The following is a 25493-nucleotide window of genomic DNA, read 5'->3' as shown; positions in this document are numbered from 1 at the left end:
AAGCATAGCAAAGAATTTGCTTATAAAACTGTCAGTTATAAAAAACTTTTATGATCTATTTTAATGTAGTTAATTACATACATACATAAAATCACGCCTCTTTCCTAGAGGGGTAGGCAGAGAATACATCTTTCCACTTGCCACGATCTCTACATACTTCCTTCGCATCATCCACATTCGTAACTCTCTTCATGCATGCATTTAGTTAATTAGATATGTTAATTGACATGGTAACAATACTAAAGGTATACTCAAACTTACCAATATCATCATCTTTGTTAGGCTTGTCATTCCTGGGGCTATTGTCAGGATCTGCTGTCTTTGGTTCTTCCTTTACTTCAGGAAGGTTATCCCGAGGGATTTGCGGGGGATCCCGTTCTGATGACGTGTCTGGTTGTCTTGTTGTAGCCTGAAATTTGACAATTATGGGATTTGAGTGAATTTCTCATGAGTTGTTTTAACCTTCGTGTTATAGATTTTTACGCTACTTTGGAGAATTAATTGCGAAAAAATATTTTGTAATAATCATGGTGATGTTACACCACGTATTAATCTATATGTGTGTACCACAAAATGCACAAAAGTCACTTATTTAGATGACGTTATGAGAAAAGGGACAATAATTTGACCTAGGTACATCATTGAAGTTGTCTACGACTCATGCTGCTGATAATTCATAATCCTTATTATTTGTATCAACGAGGTTTAAAAAAAAGAATTAACATACCTTAGTACCCACATCACCAAGTTTCACCTCCGGCGGCAAGGTGATATGAGGTCTAAAGGTTGGTGGCGTGATGACTGTTGGCTTCTTCCTCTCTCCCTGTTGGGTTTGGACAGGACTCTTCGGCACTGGAGGAGCGGTAGACCTCCAGACTGTGGGCTGAGATGTGATGAGCCAAGGAGGCGACGGTCTGTTTGTTGTACTGGTGGTTGATGCTGAAAATTAAATAAAATATACATGAGAGCATAATTTTGCTTCTACAAATAAACCGTCTTACGGTGAGGTAAAACATCGCAAGGAAACCTGCACATTCAGAAAACTATGGTATGATTTTAATTCTCTTTCAAATCTTGTGATCAGACGGGGGTCGTGTCGTGTAAAAATATGTCTTCCCTAATACAGGATCCTCATTTATGCTCTCCGAAGTCAGATCGTGGTCATAAGCATACCCTGAGATGGATGAATTAAAAAACAGTATTGTACTCGTAATAAAATGGTATCTTACCTGGCACACACTGGTAATGCGCCTCAAGATATTTGAGCGTGTTCGGACAGGGGTCGCCAAACATGTTTGTGCTCGCCAATATGCTGCAGTTCTGATGCATGCTACACCTGTAAAAAAAAACATTACATGTTATATTATTTTCAGATGAGAGTTTAAACATTAAAAAAAAAATTAAAGATGAAAGAATGTTAATCACCAGTAGTCGATCACTATTTACTGAGGTCTAAGAAGACCGCCCAACTAAAATTACTGTGTGTCATAAAACCGATAAGGTTTTTAATTAATTTAGACTGTCCTAAAAGACTTTCATTCTGTTCTGGTCGTAAAATACTGAGCAAAACAAAACGATTTCAATGAAACAATAAAAACTGGATAAGTGCGTGTCGGGCCACTCGCGTTGTATGCTTCCGTAGTTATCCATCACAGATATGAAAGTAAATTACAAAATTGTATTTATAAATAATTAATTTTGCCGTGTGGTTCCCGGCACGAATAGAAAAAAGAATAGGACCACTCCATCTCTTTCCCATGGATGTCGTAAAAGGCGACTAAGGGGTAGGCTTATAAACTTGGGATTCTTCTTTTAGGCGATGGGCTAGCAACCTGTCACTATTTGAATCTCAATTCCATCTTAAAGCCAAACAGCTGACCGTGGCCTATTAGTCTTTACAAGACTGTTGGCTCTCTCTACCCCGCAAGGGATATAGACGTGATTATATGTATGTATGTATGTATAAATAATTAATTATTACTTTTGTAAGTGCGTTTTGTAAGATACTTATTTTATATTTAGTAATTTATAGAGCTCAACAAGTTATGTACTTACTATATTGCGTGTTCATAATAAAAAAAAATCACAAAAATATTTTGCAAACGGAAAATATACAATAAAATGGTATAAAGTATGTATAAACTTGATTTCCAGCCTCCCGTTGTGATTAAGTCAATTTATATCTACAACTGCTCATTATATTTTATTTCTCTTGGATTCAATTAAACAACTTAATTTAATTGACATCGTTATTAAATATTAAATTCAATATCACTAACTTTTGCCCGCAGTTCCGCGTTGAACGTGTTAGTTTATTTCTTTCTTTTGCGAATAACGAGAAATTCTCAACTATTTTCTTTAACAAATAGATTTCAATCTCTTCAAGATTAAAATTCAATAAACGATAAGAGTTATTATAAATAGGTGCCAATACAATGCTGACTTTGTATAAAAAAAACATAGTGTTTGCCACCTGCTTCTCTTCCCGCAGATATTGACAAAGCCTATCAAGGGAAAGGCTACTCGTATAACTATGGCATGGATGTGATGGATATGTGCAATAAGTATTTGCTTATACGTATAACCGTGTGGTTCCTGGCACTAAAATAAAAAAGAATAGGACCACTCCATCTCTTTTCCATGGATGTCGTAAAAGGCGACTAAGGGATAGGCTTTTAAACTTGGAATTGTTTTTATTAAGTGATAGGCTAGCATCCTGTCGCTATGTGAATCTCAATTCTATCATTAAGCCAAACAGCTGAACGTGGCCTATCAATCAGTCATTTCAAGACTGTTGGCTCTGTCTACCCCGCAAGTTATGTAGACGTGACTTTATATATGTATGTATGTGTACAATATGTATCACAGAACACACAGAGAATATTTATAAAAAATTGCGTCTAATTAAAATAATTCATTAAATAATTAATTAGACGCAATTTTTCAAATCAGGGACTACCTATTGAGTAGATGTCAAATTGCAAATAGACTGGAACTTATTTTCGACTAAATATAAAAAGTAAATTTAAATCTTGCAACAACCAGACAGCTTTGACATGTTTATTTTTGAAAATAAACTCCTATAAATATTAAACCTGTCCCCAATTATCAAACAGTGTCGTGTTACACGATATTCTTTATTAAATTAGTAACGATCGAAATAAATATTTTTTTATACGTTATGGAGGACAAATTTGAAAAATAAATTGATGATAGACTAAAATATCTTTCGGTTTGTTTGATGATGTAATCGGGTATTCATTATATTAGCGGATCAGATCAAGTTTTTCGGATTAATCAATTACTAAAATGTTATGGCTTTATTACTTACTTAGATATTTTTAGCTACTGGTTTTGTTTTTTTTTTCTTAACCATCAATTGCCTTTTTTACAAACTGCCAGTAAAACTAATTTGATTAAAAGTGTAACGCTATCAGTCCTACACGTATTAACTAGTTTTTTAAATGTTTAAATGGACTTTATATAATTATATGAGATGTACTTTATTTTATTTTTTTTTTCAGGTAAGTGATAGACTCATAAACTTGAAATTCTTTTTTAGACGATGGTCTAGCAACCTATCTCCATTTGAATCTTAATTCTATCACATCAAAAAGTTGAACGTGGCCTATCAGACTCCAAAGACTGTTAGCTCTGTCTACACCGCAAGCGAGATAGACGTGATTATATGTATGTATAATGCAGTTTGAGAGTTTTATTTGCATTTGTGTCCGTTGGGTACGCGACACTATACAGAAGTACATTATGAGCTTTACTGAAGTATGTACATACTTAAATCTTGACCTACACATGGAATGGATACCTACGTACATTACTTCTTAGTATTTGACCCATTTTTATTAGGCAACTTCTTCCTTAAGTTCACTCAGCTCAACTGCAAGGAAATGTTGCCCTTAATTGGATACAATTTAAACTGACAATGGCGAACTTCTGTATACTTAGTTATTCTAAGGCAAATGTAAACACGACCTAATCCAATGGCCGGGAAGCGTCGAGGATTGGCGAAAATTGCCGAAAATTAAATATTCTACACCCAAGTTGATATCGTTAGCTCGCGAGATTGCCAATAAACTACACGGTCGTAGTAAAAGTTAGTTAGTACGCCCAATTCGCAGCTCTTCTAATAAAGTTACGATCGCATCAAAATTTCAACATGAATTTTTATTTTTAACCATTCAAGGCGATGTACTGCCTTTTGCCATTACATGAATCGCAATTTTATAATTAATAAGGTGTATATTTAAAAATATTATTCATGAAATTACTTGAATGTTTTAATCAGCAGTATTTTTGATAATTTGATTAAAACATCAACATTTTTAACGCGAGAGATTTACAAATAATGTAATTGTTTTCAATGAATTTTCGTTACACAGTTTTGACGTCTTCTTCTTTATACAGCCTTCAGACTAAGTTCCCCTAAATAACTACATTGTTTTCTGCAAATTCTCCGGGACCTAACCTATTTAACTTTAAATGTCAGTCTAACCTTCTTGTTTTTGTATACTGTGGTACCGAGGGTATGGCCGTCCCGCTCATGCAAATTATTTCGAAATTGATTGTCTACGCCTCGTCACATCATTGCCTTTCGAATGACTAATCTTTGGGATTTGGGATAACATTTGTGACGGATTGATTTTTGGACCACTTAGTTAATAGACCAATTTTCATAAAAGTAGTCCGAACGAACAAAACATTGTTTAGGATGTAAGTACTTTGTTCGTAAAAGTATACTAAAGAGTAAAGTCAAATATTTGTACCGCTACCCGAGGTCAAACTTTGGCTACCTTTCTTCTGCAATAACCTACATCAGCGAATCACAATGCAAAATCTAGTTTATAATACCAAGTATCGTTCAATTACATACAGTGCCAACAGTCCTGAAAAGGACACGTTCAGCTTTTACTTCAATTAGTTTCGTACAAATCTAGAAACTATGATGTTAACGCTTTTTGGGTGATACGTAAGTCCATTAATTATTATAAACTAACCTGCTATGTAAAACCCGCAAACTCCTCGTCGACATACAGTTGACGCTCCAGTCGGTGTTGCCATGATCGTTGCAGATGGTGATAGAGAACCTTCCGTAGTTCGCCCTTATTAAATGTATGACCGAGCCTTCGCTGCAGCCGATCTTCAAAGTCTTGCCTTCGCACGCATACGCTGTTTCATATCTTGGCTCTGAAAAAATAAAAAAAGAAATATTAGATTTCCCGCTTGTTGTTTTGAATTTGGAAGGCGAAAATTCAAATTGTGATACTTGATAATTTTCATTCTATTTGATTTGATCAATTAATACTACCGACAAGCAAACTACCAACTGGTAGGATTCAGAATTAATAAATAACAGGAAGGTAATAATATTCAGAAAAAAAGAGTAATTAATTTTTTCTGAATGTGTTAAACAAGGATCCTAAGTGAAAATTAACGTTAAATCATTTAATAGGTCCTGTTCTCGTAAAATTTAGCTAGATAGCGAAAAATTCGTATTTTATTGAGAAATCGTTTGATGAAATTACCTAATCTCTAAAATCTAAGTTTCTTAGCGTATTTTACCTATATCTTTAACCTCATAATAATATCAAGAATAATACATAATATTCGTTTATAAAAGTTAAGTATACAAAGCATTATCAGAAACAATTACTCACTACCTACACTCATTCAAAATATCACAAGTCCAGAAAATGTGTGTAGGTAACCAACAATGCACAAATAAACTCAGTGAATCCCCTTTTAGTGCTGTTGATCAATTCAGAAAGCATTTATGCGTTCAAAAACAAACATCCGTGTAGAAGACAAAACGAACTGAAAAACTGTCGACTCAACATTTCATAATCAATTTCTGAACGATTCATTGCAGACCAATCGCAGACACGCACAGATTCAAAATATTTCGCCACGACACACTGCACATTGGCGCGTTGTTTCATAATTCGAATTTCAGATTAAAGGGAAAGCGCAATGGACGCGTGAAACGTGGAGATTAATAATCGCAATAATAATGGTTAGAATAACTGGGTAAAAGGTGTGCATATTCTAAGGACCGGGTATAATAAATCTGGGTAAATTAATGACGGCACTGACAGATCGTTTACGCGTTTTCGCCGAGTCATACCGCGGAATGAGTGAGGGTTGCCTATGGAACTAAATTAGATAAGAACAGAATAGGCATTGGAGTTCAATTTCGTACGCTAAATGAGTTTTAGTGACTTGATTTGTTTAGTTACAAACTTATAAAAGGTGTCGTTTATTAAACGCCTTAATTTTTAGACGACTTAGGTACTTACCTACTCAAAATATTGTTCAGGAAATGAGAGGAGTAAGTTTGCAATATCCGAAAAGGTGATATTATGAAGATCAATTATACATATTTAAGCCCTTGTTATACTCATGTTAAGCAAATAAAAATTTTAATTTGAAACGTAAGATGTAGGAAGTGCCCTTAAATTTGGATTTAGATGTAACATTGAGACGAACCAAATAACCAAAAAAGCTTTGTATAAGTAATCATGGTAACAGATAAAACTTGTTTCAGTTTCTGCCTACCTTGAAAGAGACATAGCCATACTATGTATGTAGGCATGTGGGTGTGTATAGTAGTCGATTATGCGTAATTTGGTACTATGATACCACCCTCTGCCGACTCCAAAACTGGAATGATACTGTCGTTTATCTACCTTTGTTGGCCTAAACAAAAATACTATATCAAATACTCATATAGAAGACCAATAATTTATCAGCAGAAGCAATAACCTATAAAAACGAAGGTATTAATCAAAAGGTGGCACTATTGGGTCATCATTCACTAGCGACTAAAGAAACCTACGCTTTGTTGGAATCATTAAGTATAGTAAATACATTCTGATTAGGAATATAATAGTTTATTTCAGGTGGTTATGGCTTATATATCGCAAATATTATTTACGTCTTTTAATGAAGTTCAAGTATATAATATCATTAAGCCATACAGCTGAACGTGGCCTTTTCATTGATACTGGCTCTGTCCACTCCGTTAGGGATAAAGATGTGATTATATAATGAGGAATTTATGTAAGTATATAAACTATATTTGCTTTAACATCTACTCCTAAAAAGGAAGATCAAAAACTAAATAATATACGTAACTTAAAGCAGACAATAAATTATAGTGGTGTGATGCACAGCCATATTAAAATCCTCATAGATATCGATTATCGATATTTTCAAGTAATGACGCTCCAAATTGCCGTAATTTCCGAAGGATTTTATTTTTATATTCTGTAGGAATTCAATTACATGTCGGAACCTGTAATTACTGTCGCTCTTAGTAAATTATTGTTTTCAGTTCATTTAAGCGACGTCTGCTCGAGTGATTACAAGAAAGTTGAATAACATAAAGATGTATTAAGGACATCGTTTATTTTAAACACCATCTATTATTTTAACTAGTGAATACCTACAGAAGCGGAACAAATAATTTGTCGTAATTCTCATTTCTCTGTTTATTGTTGTTTTATATTCTTGATTCACGTAAAAAAAAATTATCACAATTTTATACATTTTAACTGAATAATTGTCTTCTTAAAAATTTAGAATGCAATCTATCCTATATAATTATATAGGATAGATTGCATTCTAAATTTTTTATAGAATACAATTTTGAGCCCATATGATTCTTTCAACACAGTGAAAATATTTGGTAATGTTTTTACAATGGGTTTATTGGCCTAAAACCAAAATTCCTAAAGAAATTTTTGATGGGGTGGTAGTAAAATAAAGTTAAACACTACGTATTTTTGTAGACTAGAAATGGGCACAGGAAATAATATTCAAAATCTCATTCTGACGTTGGCATGAGCACAACAATAGAACGAAGTTAAATAACTTGTTTACAATCAGTTGACACATGGGTCACAAGGTGTATTATCAGAGTTCAGAAGTCGATACGTCGATATTCTGAGTTATCAATATTCCATAACTTTCTGTAACTCCAGAGCCTTGAGGATCATTAAAACTTAGTTGAAGAATACCAATTTACGTTTCTTACATGTATTATGAACGTGCGTAGGTATATTTCTTTTACGGTGCCGTGATATCTGTGGTATTATGTGGCTTTCTACAAAGTAAATATATATGTATAATACTCTACTAAGGGCTCAAAAAATTAGCAACTAATATATTGCACATTTTCCACACTAATTGTTTTAAGAAATAAATAATTACAGCAATTCCTTACAAGTACCTACTATTTGTTTAGAAACTTAATAATAATATCATCTTCGCATTCTTAAAAAGTATCGATAAGATAATCTCAACACTATCGACATTTTGCAAGAATCGTATATCCAGGAACTATTTTAAATCGTTATAAAAATACGGGAAAAATCGCCAGTCACGCCCTGCCGAGGGTGTGAGGGCTCTGTAATAAAAATGATTTATTCGAGATGCCCAGTTCTTGTATGAAGGGCCGAAACAATTTACAAGATATTTTACTAAGGGTGCACGTACGGTAATTATTTTTTCAAAGGAATGTGTTAAGAATTTTTTACTGTTATTTATTGCTTCAATTTTAATGGTACACGTTGTTATGTGAAACATAAGTAGTTAAGGTATAAGAGTTATGCTAACTATGGATATAATTGGAAACCCATTCGTAATTTAGTATGCACCGCGTGATTTCCTGCACTTGAGAGTAGGTTCAATCTATCTTTTGTCCACTTCTGGGTCGTATTTGAAAGACTATGAACCTCTTTCCAACGAGAACATAACCGGTATAAACCAGGAGGAAGATTATGATCAAAAACATAGATCAAAAATTAAAACAACTTTAGAATGTTGTTTCCTTTCTACCTTTCGTATTTATATATTACCAACAACAATTTCATTTGACCCGACTTGTTAAAAATATAAACGTACCCAAAATAAGGACGTGTTTGCGAGCACGCCATTTCCTTCCATAATTCAAAAGTTGAAAGGGTCCATAATTGCATCTCATTATTAGGGTACCTCACACAAATATTACACGCACACATCGAAATACACAATTCCTTTTTCAAACGCCATAATTACCCTGTGCGATTCCCTAAACGTGCAACAAAGTTAGCTTTGCATCAGAAGTGTTCCTAAAAGTAAGCGGAATAAGAATTAAAATTGAATGTATTAACTGAAATGTAAAGACTCAGTATTATAGGACCTCGTTAGCCATACATGCGGTTGTCATTTGATATCCTACTGCTGAATGGCGAAAGTCTTTGCAATTGGCTGCTTTAACGTGAAATAAACATTAGCGCAAAACGCATACAGTGTAATTTTGCTTGCGTTTTATTCCGGCCACAGATGTAACAATATTGGTTTCCTGACGAATTTAATTTTGTCTCGTTAATCGACAGTAGTGGTCGAATGGATTATGGTGAATTTTACGGGGGTTATATTAATGATTTTTGGGGATTTGCTTGCTGGGGCGTGATTCATAATTTCGCTATGGTTGAAATAACAACTTTGGTCTTCTAGGAAAAAGCGATTATTGAATATAAAATTTTACAGCAAATATTTTTATCAATTTTTTATATTTGTTTTTTTTTTTCAAGTTTACCAACAATGAGAGAAATAATAATTTTTCCATATCTCAATTATTTATTACTTTTTATTTTCATAATATGACCAGACGAAAGTGTCACTTTTTGTCACTTGGCTACGGAATCCTTAGGCGTTTTCAAATTACCTTTAACAACCCAAATTAAAATTTTAAGGTAGGATTTACCTTCCATATGTTTGAGTGTGTCAAAATAACCTGAACGCGGAGATAAAGATCAATAATCCTTCTATAACACTATACAAATCATCGCAATCTTAGCCACCCGTCAGAGCGATAGCATGGAGGTGACAAATTGAAATGCCGTTTTACGGTTTATTTTATGGCGGTATCCACTTGACGCTTCATGGTGTTAAAGACGCCGCATCACTCCATTTTAGTATCAGGTAACACCCCATATTATTCGCCTCACATTGAAATTCCCCTATAAGGCATGGATAACATTATATGAACCGAACTATGTTGTAGAACAGATTGTTATGGACTATGTATGGGGCAATGGCAATTTGGTTAGGTTCTAATATGGTATTGCTAAATGAGTTTTAGAATAACATGACATTTTAACTTTTAAATTCTATCTAATAGTTTCTAATGTCTACTGAGTTGAAATAAGAACATGCCAAAGGAGATGGCCCAAAACTGCCCTAGAAACGTATATATAAATGTTATTTTCCTATAATACTGAAATATTAATTTATTAATTATCACGTATTATTTTTTTTCCTAGAACTTGTCAAAATTATTTTCTATAATAAAAGATTCTTAATCTTATTTCACTTCCTTTCATGGCTTCCTTTAGAACAACGAGTTAAGTGTTGCCATTCAAAAGTTTTTATTAACTTCCCGTACGATTACTGATTTCGATTTAATCGATATTTATGAACATGTACAGTATATACGCTTAGTAAGAAGCGTTATTTTGGGACCGCTTCAATATGTTTAGGTATATTTAATAACAATCTATATATTTTACTTTAAAAATGATTTGTTTGCTGTACATTTGGAATTGATTGTGTTACTTAAATCGATAAAAATATATATTTATTATAAATCGATTTGATGATGATTTTCTGGCAACACTGGTCAGACCGACGCGAAGTAACATTTGAATTGAACATCGCTCAGACGTCACTCGTTCGTTCTTCCGTTCGTTGTTTCGTTGAGCTTTTTATCTGATATTTATAATTGTTTATTTATTTTGTTTTGAGTAATGATGTTTAGTCGGCGGTGGCACTAGTTTCACATAGGGGAGCCCCTTAAACCACAATCAAATGGGTGTATCATGATAGACGATGCTGCTAGCAATCCATTACTTTTTTGATTTCCTGTTTTTACTATATGCCTCATGGTCTTGCTAAATATGGCCTTAGATTCTGTATAGCCTAAGGGATAAAGACAAGTAAGATTTTTAGGATTAGCATACATCATAGTCTCACGTGTTTGGGGGATAGACAAACCTGTTGCCATAAAACACAAAGGTCACATTTATCAAGTTGGTGGGGCGTATAGTTAATTAAGAATTCGCAATAGTCATGGATTGCTTATCGTATCGCCTGTCATTAATCCATCGGTGGCTCATTCTCTAGACCAGCTTTTACAATCTGCGCAGGATGAGAAGCAGCTGGCACATTCTATATTTTTAATTAGAAAAATATTGTTAAATGTGTTTATTGCAGTCTAAATAAATGAATCGCACTTTGAAACAATGTTTTTTATTTGAGTAAGTACTTTTTTCTTCTGAAAATATTAGTAAATCATATTTTTTTTTTGTTTTCTTTTTCTGTATCATATCTCTTGCAACTAGTTATACATTTTAGTTCTGCATAAATATTTAGAAAAAAATCTACTATATGTTCAGTTCAGAGTGTATTTGAATACATGCTGTTGTTTGTGTTGATAGAATTCTCACATACATTACAAATAAATATAGATATATTTCTTTAATATAAAGAATAACCACGCGGGCGAAGCCTCGGGGCAACAACTAGTACCACTTATATACCACAAATAAATACAAACTGAAATGGTACGTTGATTCATGTTCGCACCAGACTAGTTAAGTATGCGACAGTAAAAACTCCTGAATAAAAACTTATAGCAAAAGCATTTTATAAGAAGTTTGTTGACTAATTGAGCCAGTAAATGAGGAAGTTTATTTTTAAGATTGTATACATTTGACAAGTTCCTGAAACTTTTTTCACACAAAATATGAATATACAGTGATTCAAGATTATATAAGAATAGTTGTTATGTGTATACATTCCAGGGCAGTCGTCCATACTTCAATTGGGCCATCTCCTTTAAATTAAAATAAATATAGATATGACATGATACTTAAATCTAATTTTAAAAATAACGAATTCCGTTTTCAAACGTATTCGGAAATTAAAATATTTAAAACTAAGTCAAATTAAAAGTGCAAAAGTAACTCAAAATAACCGTTGGCAATTTCGGCCAGCAAATAGGGTCCGTTGATTTAATTACTTGAATTTGCATATTTTCCCGGCGGAAACTGGGTAACAGCCAACGCCGGTTCAGCCTTTGATTCGGTAATGACAATTTTTACTTAAAAAAATGTTCGGCATTGTTTTTAAAGTGAATGAAACAATTGATTAAATCCATTTTATGGGATTGAGGATTTTGTTACTTTTTGGCTGGGATGCAACACAAATAACATGTAGGTAAAAGATATATAAGAGATGTTGTGATTGTGACTGAAATGATTTAATCAAAAATGTAAACTTTCATTGCAAATATTTTTTTGAAATAAGAATTCACATTTCTTACATACTATATTAACAACATTCTGCACTTCCTTGTTCTTATTCTGTTTTGTACGTGCATAACATAAACAACGGACATTTCGCTAGTACCAAGTTTCGACAACCGCTGATTTAAGTCGACAACAAATCGATACCAAAAAGATTTGTCGCTTGTTTACTTGAACTAGAAAACGCTGGCTGGTTTTAAAAATACAAAAATTTACTACGTATCACAATCTATGCTCGGTATCTCAATCGTTCTCATTCGAAATTTAAAAGATTTAGAGACACTAAAATTGCCAGTGTTCGAGCCCGCTGAGCCGACTCGACATCAAATCGATTGCAAACCGAGCCCCAACTCGAAAGGTTTACTGCTTGTTTTACGATTTTCGGAATAGTCTCGATTTGTTCACGATATAAGCGAATAGGGACGTAACTTGTGGTCCACGAGTAAAAATAAAACGATTTGATGCGGAAACAGCTATTTAATCGGATTTACGACGTGTTAACCTCATTTGTCTAGTAGCGGTGGTTAGATTATGTCGAAGTTCTGCCGTAACTCAAATAATTGTGATTATCGTCAGTCTCTATCTGTCTTGCTCTTTTTTCTAAGACTAAAATGAAGTTATCAATATTAAAAACAATCTAATTACACAAGACATTAATTTATGCAAGATTTCTGTGCACAACGTTGAAATCAAAATTGTAAACAAAATAAATATATTTTTCAAAACTTAGGATTCCTCTCATAGGCGATGGACTAGCATCCTGTCACTATTTGAATCTCAATTTCATCATGAAGCCATACAGCTGAACGCCTTTCAGTCTTTTGGCTCTGTTTACCCCGCAAGGTGTGACTATAAGTGTATATCTTGTTTTTTATTATATATCTTAAATATTTTTTTGATAAAAATTGGCATGTACAAAAATATTAAAAACACTTCTATTTTCACTCTGCCACTGCCGCTCTTATGAAACTACACCTATACTGATATGAAAATCAAGGGACTTGTATAAACAATGTATTGCCCTCAATTTTTTCCATAATTTTTCATTGTCATACAAGATTATTACGTTAGAATGGACACTCACCTAATTGAGACATCATCCACCTTCCCTGTTTCAATAGCTATATGAATAAATAGGTAAATAGAAATATAAGTCTTATACAGTAATCCCTAGGGAATGGAATTCCTTGAAGGGAATAGTTTATGTGTCTTACGAGATTTGGCGTAAATCGTTCGCATGCAACAAGGGTGTTGGAGTACAGTTGAGATGAAAAGTATTTTTAAATATAATTGAAAAAAAAGTTTGTCTATGAACCCTTATTAAAATGTATTAAAAAATAATAAGAAAGATTTAGATGAATTGAGAACCTTTTTTGAAGTTGGTGAACAATATTTATTTGTGTTGTTTGCAAATCGATACGTGTTTACAAATGTATTGATAAAATAAGTTCCCCGTTTGTTTGTATTGTAATTTTTTTCATTTTTAGTTCTGAAAATGTGAAAGATTTCACATTTTCAGAACATCGTGTATTACGTCAAAACGTGGTAAAACTATTAAATTTTTATAAAATTTTGACAATTTCACATTATTCCTATTCAAAATCGAATCAAATGAAGTTAGACTATAAATTATATAGATATACAACGGATTAATGAATGACATTCAAATTGATATTAATTGTAAAATACGCAGGCATTAGATAAAACAGAGAGGCCAATAAATTTTGTAGCTTGTTTAAATAATAAATGACAAATCTACGACATAAATGTTAATTAAATTTAAATTAAACTTATCTCGATTTATGTTAACACTTAAAATACGAATTGTAGTAGTAAACTGAGGTATGCACGCGTGAAATGCAACTGCAGTCGATCATAAAGGCTAGTCAAATAAAATAAACAATATAAAAACAATATTAAGTCATATAAGACACAAGATATCACAGGGACAACATAAAAAACACGGTGGGGTATTATTTATTGCTTTCTCTTTATTAATTTATAATTATTCCGTGTATAAATTGGTCTCGTTATGTAGATTTATAGCTTTGTTTTTTATTAATTTATTTATTTTATTCAATAGCAATAAATTGTTTGCCTAGATGTCCATAATATTCGCGACTGCACAATTAATGATTACAAAAATAATATATTATGAACATTAAACACGTAAAATCCTCTTACAGACAGATAGATAGACACAAAAAATACGTTTAAATTGTATAAGTGCTTAGTGATACAATTAAAATACAATAAAAAAATAATAATAACATCAATAGAATAAATGCCAATTACAATAAAAAAATAAACAAAGCAGCAGTCCAAAATGTCATTTCTTGTGTTCAATTCACCATCAAAATAATGTGCTATCCATTCACGGTAATTTTTACTAAAACCACCTTACCGCGCGCCTGTACCCAAGGTCCTGAGGGGATTTTTTAACAGTTTCCGCGCTATGTATGCACCCCTGGTCACGTTTCATATAGAGTAGCCGCCTGCATAAGCGGTTTCATTTTTCTTTCATGCGCCAGCGTGGAGAGGGTTTGTTGTTCAAAATAAAAACTTGTAAATCTCAACTAGACTGCGAAAATTGTTGTTGAAAAAGTTGTTTGTGTCGGGATTTTAGAATTGTAAACAAGTACACTTTATGTATTTAAAAATTTACATATTTTTGTCTTTTAGTTGTCAGACATACAAAACGTACGTTTAATGTTGTTGTGAGGACTGTATTGTTTGTTCCAATAAATTGTACCTAAATATTTTTAGGTAAACTTTTTTGAACGTTCACGGAACCTTATCGCGAAATTAATTCAAAAATGTATATTATAATTTTCTATGTGACTGTATGCAAACAAATTGTTCCAAACGAACTATAATTTTACATTAAACAGGAAGTAAAAATAACTATGTAAAGATAGTAGTACAAGATGTTGTTTCTGTCTACCATTTAGGGCTAGTTCTCCGGGAAAAAGGCGTGATGTAAGTTTGTATAAACCACGATACCATAAAAATTATAATCTTTCAACCTTTTCAAATATTTTCGGGAGGGGTGAAACAATCCTTTCCAGGTATTTTTGTGTACTGAAATCTGTCAATTTATGAGTCCTTCCAGGAAATATAGATGAAAACACGGTATTCCAAATCTCCGCAGACATGATGGTTGATAAAAAGAAAAAAGTAGATACCAACATTTTCAAAGAGTTTTTCCCAGAAAAGGGACCTTGTGCACAATTTTTTTTTTTTTAAATTAAATCTTCAGTAAAAATAGGTAAACAAAGCCTTTTTTCGTTTTCACTAAATTGTTTGACATTTCGATAGGTATTGTTTTTGGTTCATCCTCTCGCCTTCTATATTATAAAACACACAATTGTACTACATTCTTTAACAAGACTTTTCAATTTCATTTTTCTTTTATATCTTTTTGGTTTAAACTAAGTTTACAGTTGTCATCGTTTCTCAATAACCCCACTGAAGTAGCAACTGAAAAATGAAATAGTGAAAAAAAATATAAATTACCTGTTTTCACACAAAAATTAGTGATCCAATTCCAAATGAATGATTTCAGTGAAACAAAAAGAAAATAAAAATGTCGTAGTATAACAAAAGTCCTCTTCCACACAAAACAAACACCAAAACTGCACACAATTCAGCCCTCCGGCGCGTGAAGAGGGAGGTAAGAGCGGGGTGTCAAATAAGATTTTTTCCTCAATCCTGAGGGTCTCAGGGTTCGGATAAACCAGACCTGATTGGACTTCGAGGATGGATACGTTAACTCGAAAAGTTTGGCTCCAAGATTGCATGCAACCTTAGTAGTAGTTTACGTGAAATTCGACTTTAGAATTCTAAGCACAACTATGTGTAAATTATGAAAAAATGTGATACAATTGCGGAATTTTGCATAACTTCTAATAACGTTATGCTATGATGCAATGTAATGAAATTTTAGTCGTAATGGGAGATAATTTTAACCTATTTTTAAAATATTTTTGCGGATTTGTATTGAACGTCAAACATTAGTATCTAATGCTCCAGAGTCAGAATTTTTTGAAAATTATGGTAGCAATAGAAAATATGTGAAGTAGGTACCTATACATGCAAAGGTACTCAATAAAACGTATATGATGAATTGTCGGTTTCTTAAAGTATGTAATGTTATATCACGTCTCCTATCACGTTAAGCAATAGTTGACCCAAATATATTCATTTATCTGCAAATCCCTATAAACTTGTAAATAATGCTGCTATCTTCAAAACTCAAATCCAACACTATTTCACCACATAATAAATAACCCGCTTTCTTAGTGGCTTATTTTTTGAGTGTTAGGCCCCTGCAGCCATAAATAAACTCAGTACAGTACATTGCGTACAAAAATTCAGCCTAGGGAAGGAAATAGGGTGCTACCCTTTGCATCAGGTGCAAAGAGGTTTTTTGTCGGCAAAATTTAGTGAACTAGTGATGTGCTACCTCCGGATGCGGGGATATCGACGGATATCCGTAAGTGACGGTGACTGTGACAAACACTATTTGTAAACAGGTTGATTCGCGGAATCGATACTCAAAGGGGAATTTATAGTTTGAATGCCTGTGATTTTTTGGAGAAAGACCGAAAAATATGCAATCTGTGCTGAATTTTAAATATTGAACCATCCCGCATAGGTTTGAAATATTTCTAAATGCTATTCTTATTTTTAAATTTTAAATCTTTTATAAAACAGCTAGCTTTTTGTTTTAATTTGTTATAAAAAAAAATTAGAAATCATTTTTTAAATATCACATGTACCTACGTTACATAAAAAAAAATCAGTCAGCATTTTCCATTTAAATTGAAAATCGAATACGAAAATTGAACTAGCAAAATATTAACAGTATCGTGAAGGCATTCGACGAAGCCTGACAGCACGACCGCAAGTGTCAAGTATCATATTTCGCGCTACCTTACACTTTTCGCAAGAGTATTTATTACAAATATATGTAGGTTGGTACGGCAAGTTGTGGTGAGGGAACACAAAAAACAGGAATAAACTCAAGGTGAATAAACTTAGGCCGCAACTTGTCACTATTTGAAATCAGTTGTACCATTAAGCCGACTACTGAAAAAAAAATCATTTGATATAAGCTGTACCTTTATATTAGGTGTCTTCCTTTGTTTGTCTTAAATAACGTGTTAATACATAAACAAATTAATTAGCCATATAGCTTCAGTCTTTTTAAAACTGTTGACTGCCTTGAGATCTACCTACTTGCTTTTTACAAGTCAAACACAAAAGTTTGTCTATTCTTAGATTTCATTTCGTGGTAAAATATTTTGAGGCTTCGTAATTCAAATCAAAACGTCATTTGAATTTCGAAGCCGTAAAAATTATTTCGCAACAAAAAGGTGAAGGATTATCCCCAACCACCAATATGCCTAGTTTCCACCATGAATTCAATGCAACGGTCGCTCGAGTTGAGACCACAATTCCGGTCAGTACACGAACTCGGTGTTCCATTACATCATTTGACACCGTCCGTAAAAAAAGGTACTATAAAATAGGTTACACTTTTTTTACTATTCGACACTCATCCGGTATATATGGCTAGGTATTTAACCTCTGTACATGTCTTCATCAATCAATTAAAGTTGAAAAATGATAACAGTATTTTTTTAATTTTAGAGTTTGGATTATTTTAGGTGATAGACTAGCCTGTTTTCAATTTGATATCTCTGAATCACAAGTCCATATACTCGTAATAATAAGCCACCCAGATAAAGCTTTGAGTTTGTAACTTAAAGTTGTGTCTACCCTGTAAAGATTGACGACATCTAAGTACATTTGAGTTACACTCACCTCAATCACCTGAGAATTCTAGTATTTCTATTCCATAATTCATATTGAAAACTATAAAACGCAATGAAAATAAGCACAGGTTGAAAAACTAGGCTATTCAAATTTAATAGTGCAACAGTCACGCCCAAAGCGTTATATAGTGGTCACAATTAAAAACACAAGCGAGCCGGTTAACTATAAATAAACCTGACCTATTATAATTATGGCGAACAAAATTCCTCTTATCACGCTCATATTTCACCAAAGAATAGCATTAGGTACCGAATGTGTCGAAAAAGAAATCTGAATTGCTTTAGAAAAAGAAAAGCCGTGTGGTTCCCGGCACCAATACAAAAAAGAATAGGACCACTTCATCTCTTTCCCATGGATGTCGTATAAGGCGACTAAGGGATAGGCTTACAAACTTGGGATTCTTTTTTAGGCGATGGGCTAGCAACCTGTCACTATTTGAATCTCAATTCTATCATTAAGCCAAATAGCTGAACGTGGCCATTCAGTCTTTTTAAGACTGTTGGCTCTGTCTACCCTGCAAGGGATATAGACGTGACCATATATATGTATGTATGTGTAAAGAAAAGAAAGAATAATAAAAGCGACAAAGGTTGGCTTTCGAAAAATAGGAAAATTGCGAGATGAAAATATAAAAAAGAAATAGCGGTACATTGCTTTTGACTGTGGCGTGAGTGACGTGACACGCCGTGTCGTCACACATCCTTAGTCGAGTCGAGAGTCGATTATGATGAAGTCATAATGACATTTAGGTCAACAACCTTAAACATTTTCCTTATTACCGCCAGAAATTATTTATAAGAATACTAGCAATCGCTAGGAGTCATTCAGTCAGTTCATTCATTCGTTGTTAATATCAAAATTAGTTACATGGAAAATTGTCTTAAATTATCCAAATTTATGAAAAATTTGACCTTTTTAACTTTAAAGTTAAGGATTTGTTACAACACTTTTTTCCACAAATGACTTTAAACCTTTTTATTTTAAAATCCAGACTAAAATCTCAAGGTAAATTTTAAAGTAAACTACCAACTCAAACTAGCCTTCTCTTATTGAGGTTTTAAAGACCCGATTGTTTAAACGTTAGCTTCCAACAGTTAACTCGGTTACTGGAATCCGAAACATCGGTCTGCGTAGCGTTAATTCGAGCGAGTTTTCCAGAACATTCCCTCGGAAAACGATCCACAATCGAGTTATCTTGGTAGGTATGCACATCCACAAACTTGTGAAGGAAATGACTAATTGGCGATGCAATATTATTGTTTTTCTATTTTCGAATAAATTAAAAATGAAGTGACAAATTTTTTTTCATTACATTACATTCAAAATAAAGTAAAAACAAGTACTCGTAGAATGAAATCAAAATTTTTAGAACAGAAATTTCCAATTTTATTTTATGTAAAGCATATGTTGTGAACACTTCTATGAGTATAATAAAGCAGTCATGTTAAATATAAAAATCGTGTCATAATTTCTACAAGTCGTAAAACAAAGGTTGTAAAATTTAATAGAACTCAGTTTTCTGTCATTATTCATATGAAATAATAAAATATTATAGACTTGCATGTCCCATATGCCCACGCGAAGTGTAACAACACTATTTTATATTGGGACAAGGTATATTTATTTTATTATGAGACAGAAAACTGATGTTTTGTCCATTATAATCATTCATATCTTTTGTATTGTCTGTGAAAAATATTACATATTTAAATTTTAGTGTTAGTTTGATCTAAAATGTATTTCTTTATAAGTTATGAATACATTGATTGACATATTTTTAGAGATATTTTTTTTTGTTTAAATAGTAATAAGTAATAATAACTATTGGATAAAAGATATAAAGAAAAATATGTTAAGTATATAAAATAAATAACGACAGGAATGGTGACGTAAGAGCAATTCAGTTCTTTTTATGAGAATCATTCCAAAGTGTCACAATGAAAGACAATATGTAACACCTGAACATACGAAAATTCCCAGCGGAATATAAGCTAAAAGAAATTCCTGTCACCTCCGTCTTCGTACTAATGTGTGAAATAATATTTTCGCCAAATAATAGAGGGCGCCTCAGGCACTGGAGGGCGTTTCGTTCGGCTTAGCAATCTAACGTTACCGTAATTTAATCCAGTACACCCTGGGGTAAGAAAGTAAGCAGTCGATAACAACGCAATGCATTTATCATATTCGAGACATAACTAGGGGAGAAATCAATGAAAAGGTATAAAAACAATAGACTACCTTAAGATACAATTCAACTAAAATATGTAGAAGTGGAGATTCCACTCGTATGCACGATTTTCAAGAGTTAAAACAAACTAGAGAATCCAAGGAATGTATTGTGAAATCCAACACAATGATAGCGAGATTAGCTTGTCGTTTTAAATCGCATCGGAATACGGATTCTGGAAGATATATCCGTCGAGTTGGCACAAAAGAATTGGCGCGATATCGCCGTCCTGCGGCAGCCATCTTGACAGCGCTCCCGCCAAAACGTTTGAGAATCGAACAGCGATAGTGACGCGTCAATGTGTCACTTTTAAATCGAAATTCCAAAGAAATTATTGCTACTTATTCTGAAATCGTAGTGAAATTAGGAAAGAAAGTATGTACTTTTCCTTTGTAAATAAAACGTAATTTTACTCAAGATACATATCAGTTTTGACTATTACACGTATAATGATAGTCTGTTACTATAATTATGATCCAAAAATAAACAGACATCTTTATGTTAGCTTTAACCTGTAGTTAGTGGATTAAATATTCATTCGGCCTTTTGATGCCGCAGCCAAGTTGTTTAATACCAATATTTACCTCATCACTTTATAGGTTACAGAATATGGGTAATTTACTTTATAAGGAGTACGGTACAAGTTTATGTTCTTTAACTTATTAAACAAAAGATATAATTTTTTTAATAAACTGATCTGATTTCAGGATATAATTGGGAAATCTTAGAGCTAGAATAGAAGAAAATAGACAAGTTTTAACAGCCATATAAGATCTAACATCGAAAGCGATGGAATTCACATTGAAGTATTATCTATTTGTTTCAAATGAGTCTTTCAGGAGCGCGTGTAATAACGGCAGTACAAAACCGACACTTTCGCCACAAGGGAATGAAAAAGCGTGTATTTTTTTTACATAATCTCAACGATAACAACATTCCATGGGCATGTTACGGGTCGCGTGACTGGCCGGAATAAAAAATGGGAACCAGCTGAATTTGATACACCACGTACTTAACTGTTAATATCTTTATCTAAATCGTACCATAAACAAGGAGGATGATTTTCAGATTCTTCGATTCGATACAACACTAAGTTTACCATGTGTTTTTGTTTGTCTTTGAATTTTGCGACAGACTTATTTCAGGTAATTTAAATTACATCAAGTTCCTAAGGCTTAGGAAATAAATTTGAAAATACTTTATTATGAATTATTTTTGAATTAAAAAGTTCTATTATTTTTCTTTACTTATGTTGAAGCTGATGATTTTATATATTTATATTCACAGCCAAGGACCATTAAACTGAATTTGCTGAAATTTTCCAAGTATGTAGGTAATAAGAAGACACAGACAACTGCTAACTCACTTTTTGAAAATTGCCTCAGAAGCGAATTATTAAGCACAAGCTATTAAAAAAAGATCTGAAGTCTTCGAAAAGTTGTCTATCACAAAATGCCGCGGATGTACATAAAATAAACCGTTTCCTAACCTCACTTTGCTTGTTTGAGTTCTGTATACTTTCTCCTTATGAGCCGCAATTTATTTTATAGCTCGGGAACGGTTCTCAGAGTTTGCCAAGAAATTTACTTTCTTCAGAGAACAAACAACTAATGCAATGAAACTAATTTGGATGTATTCTTTTGCCGATCAAGTGGAAACATTGGATTGTAATGTTCTCGACGTAATTGGTATAAAGTAAACTACTATCGCTTATAGTTATGTAAGTTAGTACTTTATGTTTTTTCTCATTAAGTGTGCCGTGTGGTTCTCTGTAATTTAAAATATGAGCACTCCATGTACATATCTTACTTAAAAGGACAAAGCCTAAAAGGTTCTTGAAGGCAATAATGGGCTGGCATTCTGTCACTATTTGAATCTCAATGCCCAATACAATCAAGTCATACGGTCTTTTCATGACTGTTGGCTCTGTCTACCCAGCAAGAGATATAGACGTGACTTTATGAACGTATTTATTTAGTTTTGAATAATTTATAGCTGAGAAACTATTTTGGTTCGTTGACAGACGGTTCTCGTTTTGACAGTTTTAGTTGCGACCGAAAGATGGAATGTTTTACATTTTATTAGTTCAGAGTTCTTAAGTAATACCACGTGTAATTAATAGTGAGAATTCGCACGCCCTAATAAATTCTTATTTTACAAATTATAGTGCCTTAGAAGATTTATTTTAGTAGTAATTTATTTTATTACCCAGGTAATGGGCCATTCGATAAAATCTTGTAATTTCTTTTATATTTTGACACTGAATATTTTCTAGGTAATTTTTGTAATGTCTTCATTATACGGCTTATGGAACAAGAACTTAACCATATATTTTAGTTTATGTATAGTTAAGTAAAGCTATTTCCTGAATTTATGATTTGCATAAAATGTCCGAAAGGTCGTAGAAGGTTATAATAAAAAAGTTATGAATATTATTACGATTTCTCTTCGAACTACCCCAATTTATTAAGTACTATGATTTAAATTTTAAGTATTGTTTTGTTGTTGTTGGCGATTTAACTTTTAATTTAATACAAAATTGTATGAAAGACATCACCATCATTTTATTATTAAATATGCTAAAAAAAAATATAAGAAAGAAGAGAAACAAAAGCTGTCTTTTGAAATTTGAAAAATATGAATACGAAGCGCTCCCGTTTCACTTAATCGGCTTAAAATCTAAGACCTCGGTACAACAAAAAACATGTGGGCATCAAACACGCAGCAGAACCTGTAATCATCTGTAGCAATCCTGCATAATGTAATTACCGTAACCAGCGAAAAAGATGGCGGAGATAAAATGGCGATTCCCGCCAACTGCCCGTGACTCCGTACATTTGTCTTTGGCCAGCACAGGTCACGAACATCATAATGCCTTAAGCCGCGCACACACGAACACTTCGGTGTGAAAATGGGATATAATTTTGGGGAAATAATCAAAAACCGGTTCGCGTGCCCACCGGGCATTAGGCCTGGCCCTACCCAAGCATGTTAGTTGCCAGTACATATAACGCGGTATGTATGTAATGAGCCAAGGAAAATTGTGTTGCCATAAAAATAATTGTGTTTTCTACCCTCGGCTCTTGTACGTCACTCGATTAGCCTCCGCTACTATTAGTCACTATTTACATTAATGGCGGAGTTAATGAATTCTCGTGTTTTTCGTAACACGAATCTGGGTAATAATTTTTGTAAGCTCCGAAATGGAAGCAGGTTATGGATGTGTATCACCACATATAATTTCTATTGTTCTTTTGCTTTAAATGAAATCAGATTCTTAGAGATATTGTAACTTAAATGGCATACGATCGAAGTTCAAATTATTTCAAACTCTTGCAACTAACAACCATCTTATAAAAATCATGTCGATCGAGTTTCGATCGAGATTAACGTGAGAATCAATAGTCAACACCTTACAAGTTCGATTCACAAATTTATGTGCTTAGTTTACTACGACTTTTACGTTTGAAATTTACTTTCAGTGTTTCGGGAAATGCGTATTTATTTGGTTTATTTCTGGTATGACTCTGACTGTTTTATATCGCGAGGAACAAATGATACGAACCATTTGAACTCGTAAAGACTTAACGTTCGTTTTCGAGTTTTGCTTTCGTTTACATCGGTAGTAAGGCTTGAATTGCAATGGAATCAGAATGATAGTTTATATATTACAATTTCATCACTTACGTAAGACCGTTTATTATATGAATCTCAATTCCACAATTTTCCACACCTTTCAGTTTCTTCTAGACTGTCAGCTCTATCTACCCCGCAAAGAGAAAAAACATGATATGACATTAAGAAAAAATAAATAAAAAAATAAAACTTATTTGCGAGAAAATTACACAGACTGAGGTAGCCACCCACAAAGTGAGTCCGATACTTATGTTTTTCAAAAGGCAGCTTAGTCTTACACTTAGTCGACTTTTACATTCCCGTTTTAAGCAATTTATCTCGTACATCGTCTAACGACGTCACGTGCCATCAATCGTGTGATGGGACCCTTATTGCAATTAGTAAACGTCCATTTGCAACACACGATCCGTCGTTTATCATAAAAATTGTCAATATCTTTTACATGGATTGTGTTACAAGATCAAAAAGAAAGTGTTTGAGAATAATTATGTAACTCGCTTTTGTCCACCTGCGTTAAATTTCCTATTCTGTAAGAAATAGTAAGTAGTAATTACGGATCTACTTTAATACAATCAAATAAAATTTTGCCAATCTAAGGTCTGCCGCGCCGATGGATGCATGGCTAGGGGCGAGCCTAGTCTCGAGCGTGCCACTTCCGCCATGGGGTTGGGCGACCCCCAGGTAATGGCTAGCCTTACCCTGGCATGTGGGGCTCTGCTGGGGCGGACAAAATTTTTCCCTAGCGTCTCGTGGGAATCGCATGGATGCAAATCTTTTGAAAGAGCACCTAGATGGCGGCGATGGTGTCCGCACCCCATCACGTCTCGTTCCCGGCGGGAGCGGTATGCGGTCTGCTGAAAGCCGCTTTGCGACGATGAATGTAAGAGGAGGAATGAAGGATAAGATTGAGGAAGTATGCCAGATGATGGATGAAAGACGTTTGGATGTGTTGTGCGTGAATGAAACGAAGCGGAAAGGATGCGACGCGACGCAGCACGGCCCTTACACGGCGTATTGGTCTGGAATTTCCAGTACCAGCCGAGGCTGTCAAGGGGTCGGTCTAATTCTTTCTGCACGAATGGCTGAGTGCGTGAATGAGTATGAGTGTGTCAGCCCTCGTCTTCTATGGATTAGGCTGAAAGTTGGAATCACTCGGATCTTCGTTCTAGGTGTTTATGCACCTTGGGATGTGGGTTCGAGGGGTACAACATCAGCAAAAAGCGAAAACGAGGAGTTCTGGAATAGTGTAAGAGAAGTATTGAAAGTTACCAAGCCAAATGAGAAGATTATTATGTTAGGTGATTTTAATGGATGGGTGGGTGTAAAGCGTGATGGATATGAAAAGGTGCTTGGTGCGTTTGGTGACGAAAAGGTGAATGATAATGGAAGAAGTGTATTAGAAATTTGTCTAGAGTGGGATCTTT

At 33.6% G+C, this 25493-nt stretch overlaps 1 protein-coding gene across 1 annotated transcript in view; it reads right to left on the bottom strand.

Annotated features, from left to right (window-relative positions):
* Nucleotides 1–25493, bottom strand: part of LOC106137148 (latrophilin Cirl) — a 293035-nt gene that overhangs the window by 17190 nt on the left and 250352 nt on the right. Inside the window, exons 3-6 of the mRNA XM_060951514.1 lie at nucleotides 5013–5202; nucleotides 1230–1336; nucleotides 728–939; nucleotides 262–409 (exon numbers count right to left, since the gene is read on the bottom strand). Coding sequence (XP_060807497.1) covers nucleotides 262–409; nucleotides 728–939; nucleotides 1230–1336; nucleotides 5013–5202 — 657 coding nt within the window. The remainder of the gene's footprint in view (nucleotides 1–261; nucleotides 410–727; nucleotides 940–1229; nucleotides 1337–5012; nucleotides 5203–25493) is intronic.

Source organism: Amyelois transitella, chromosome 25 (assembly GCF_032362555.1).
Source record: "Amyelois transitella isolate CPQ chromosome 25, ilAmyTran1.1, whole genome shotgun sequence".
NCBI classification, from domain to species: domain Eukaryota; kingdom Metazoa; phylum Arthropoda; class Insecta; order Lepidoptera; family Pyralidae; genus Amyelois; species Amyelois transitella.
Note: the sequence above shows the minus strand (reverse complement) of the source record. Positions and strands in the feature narration are given on the sequence as shown.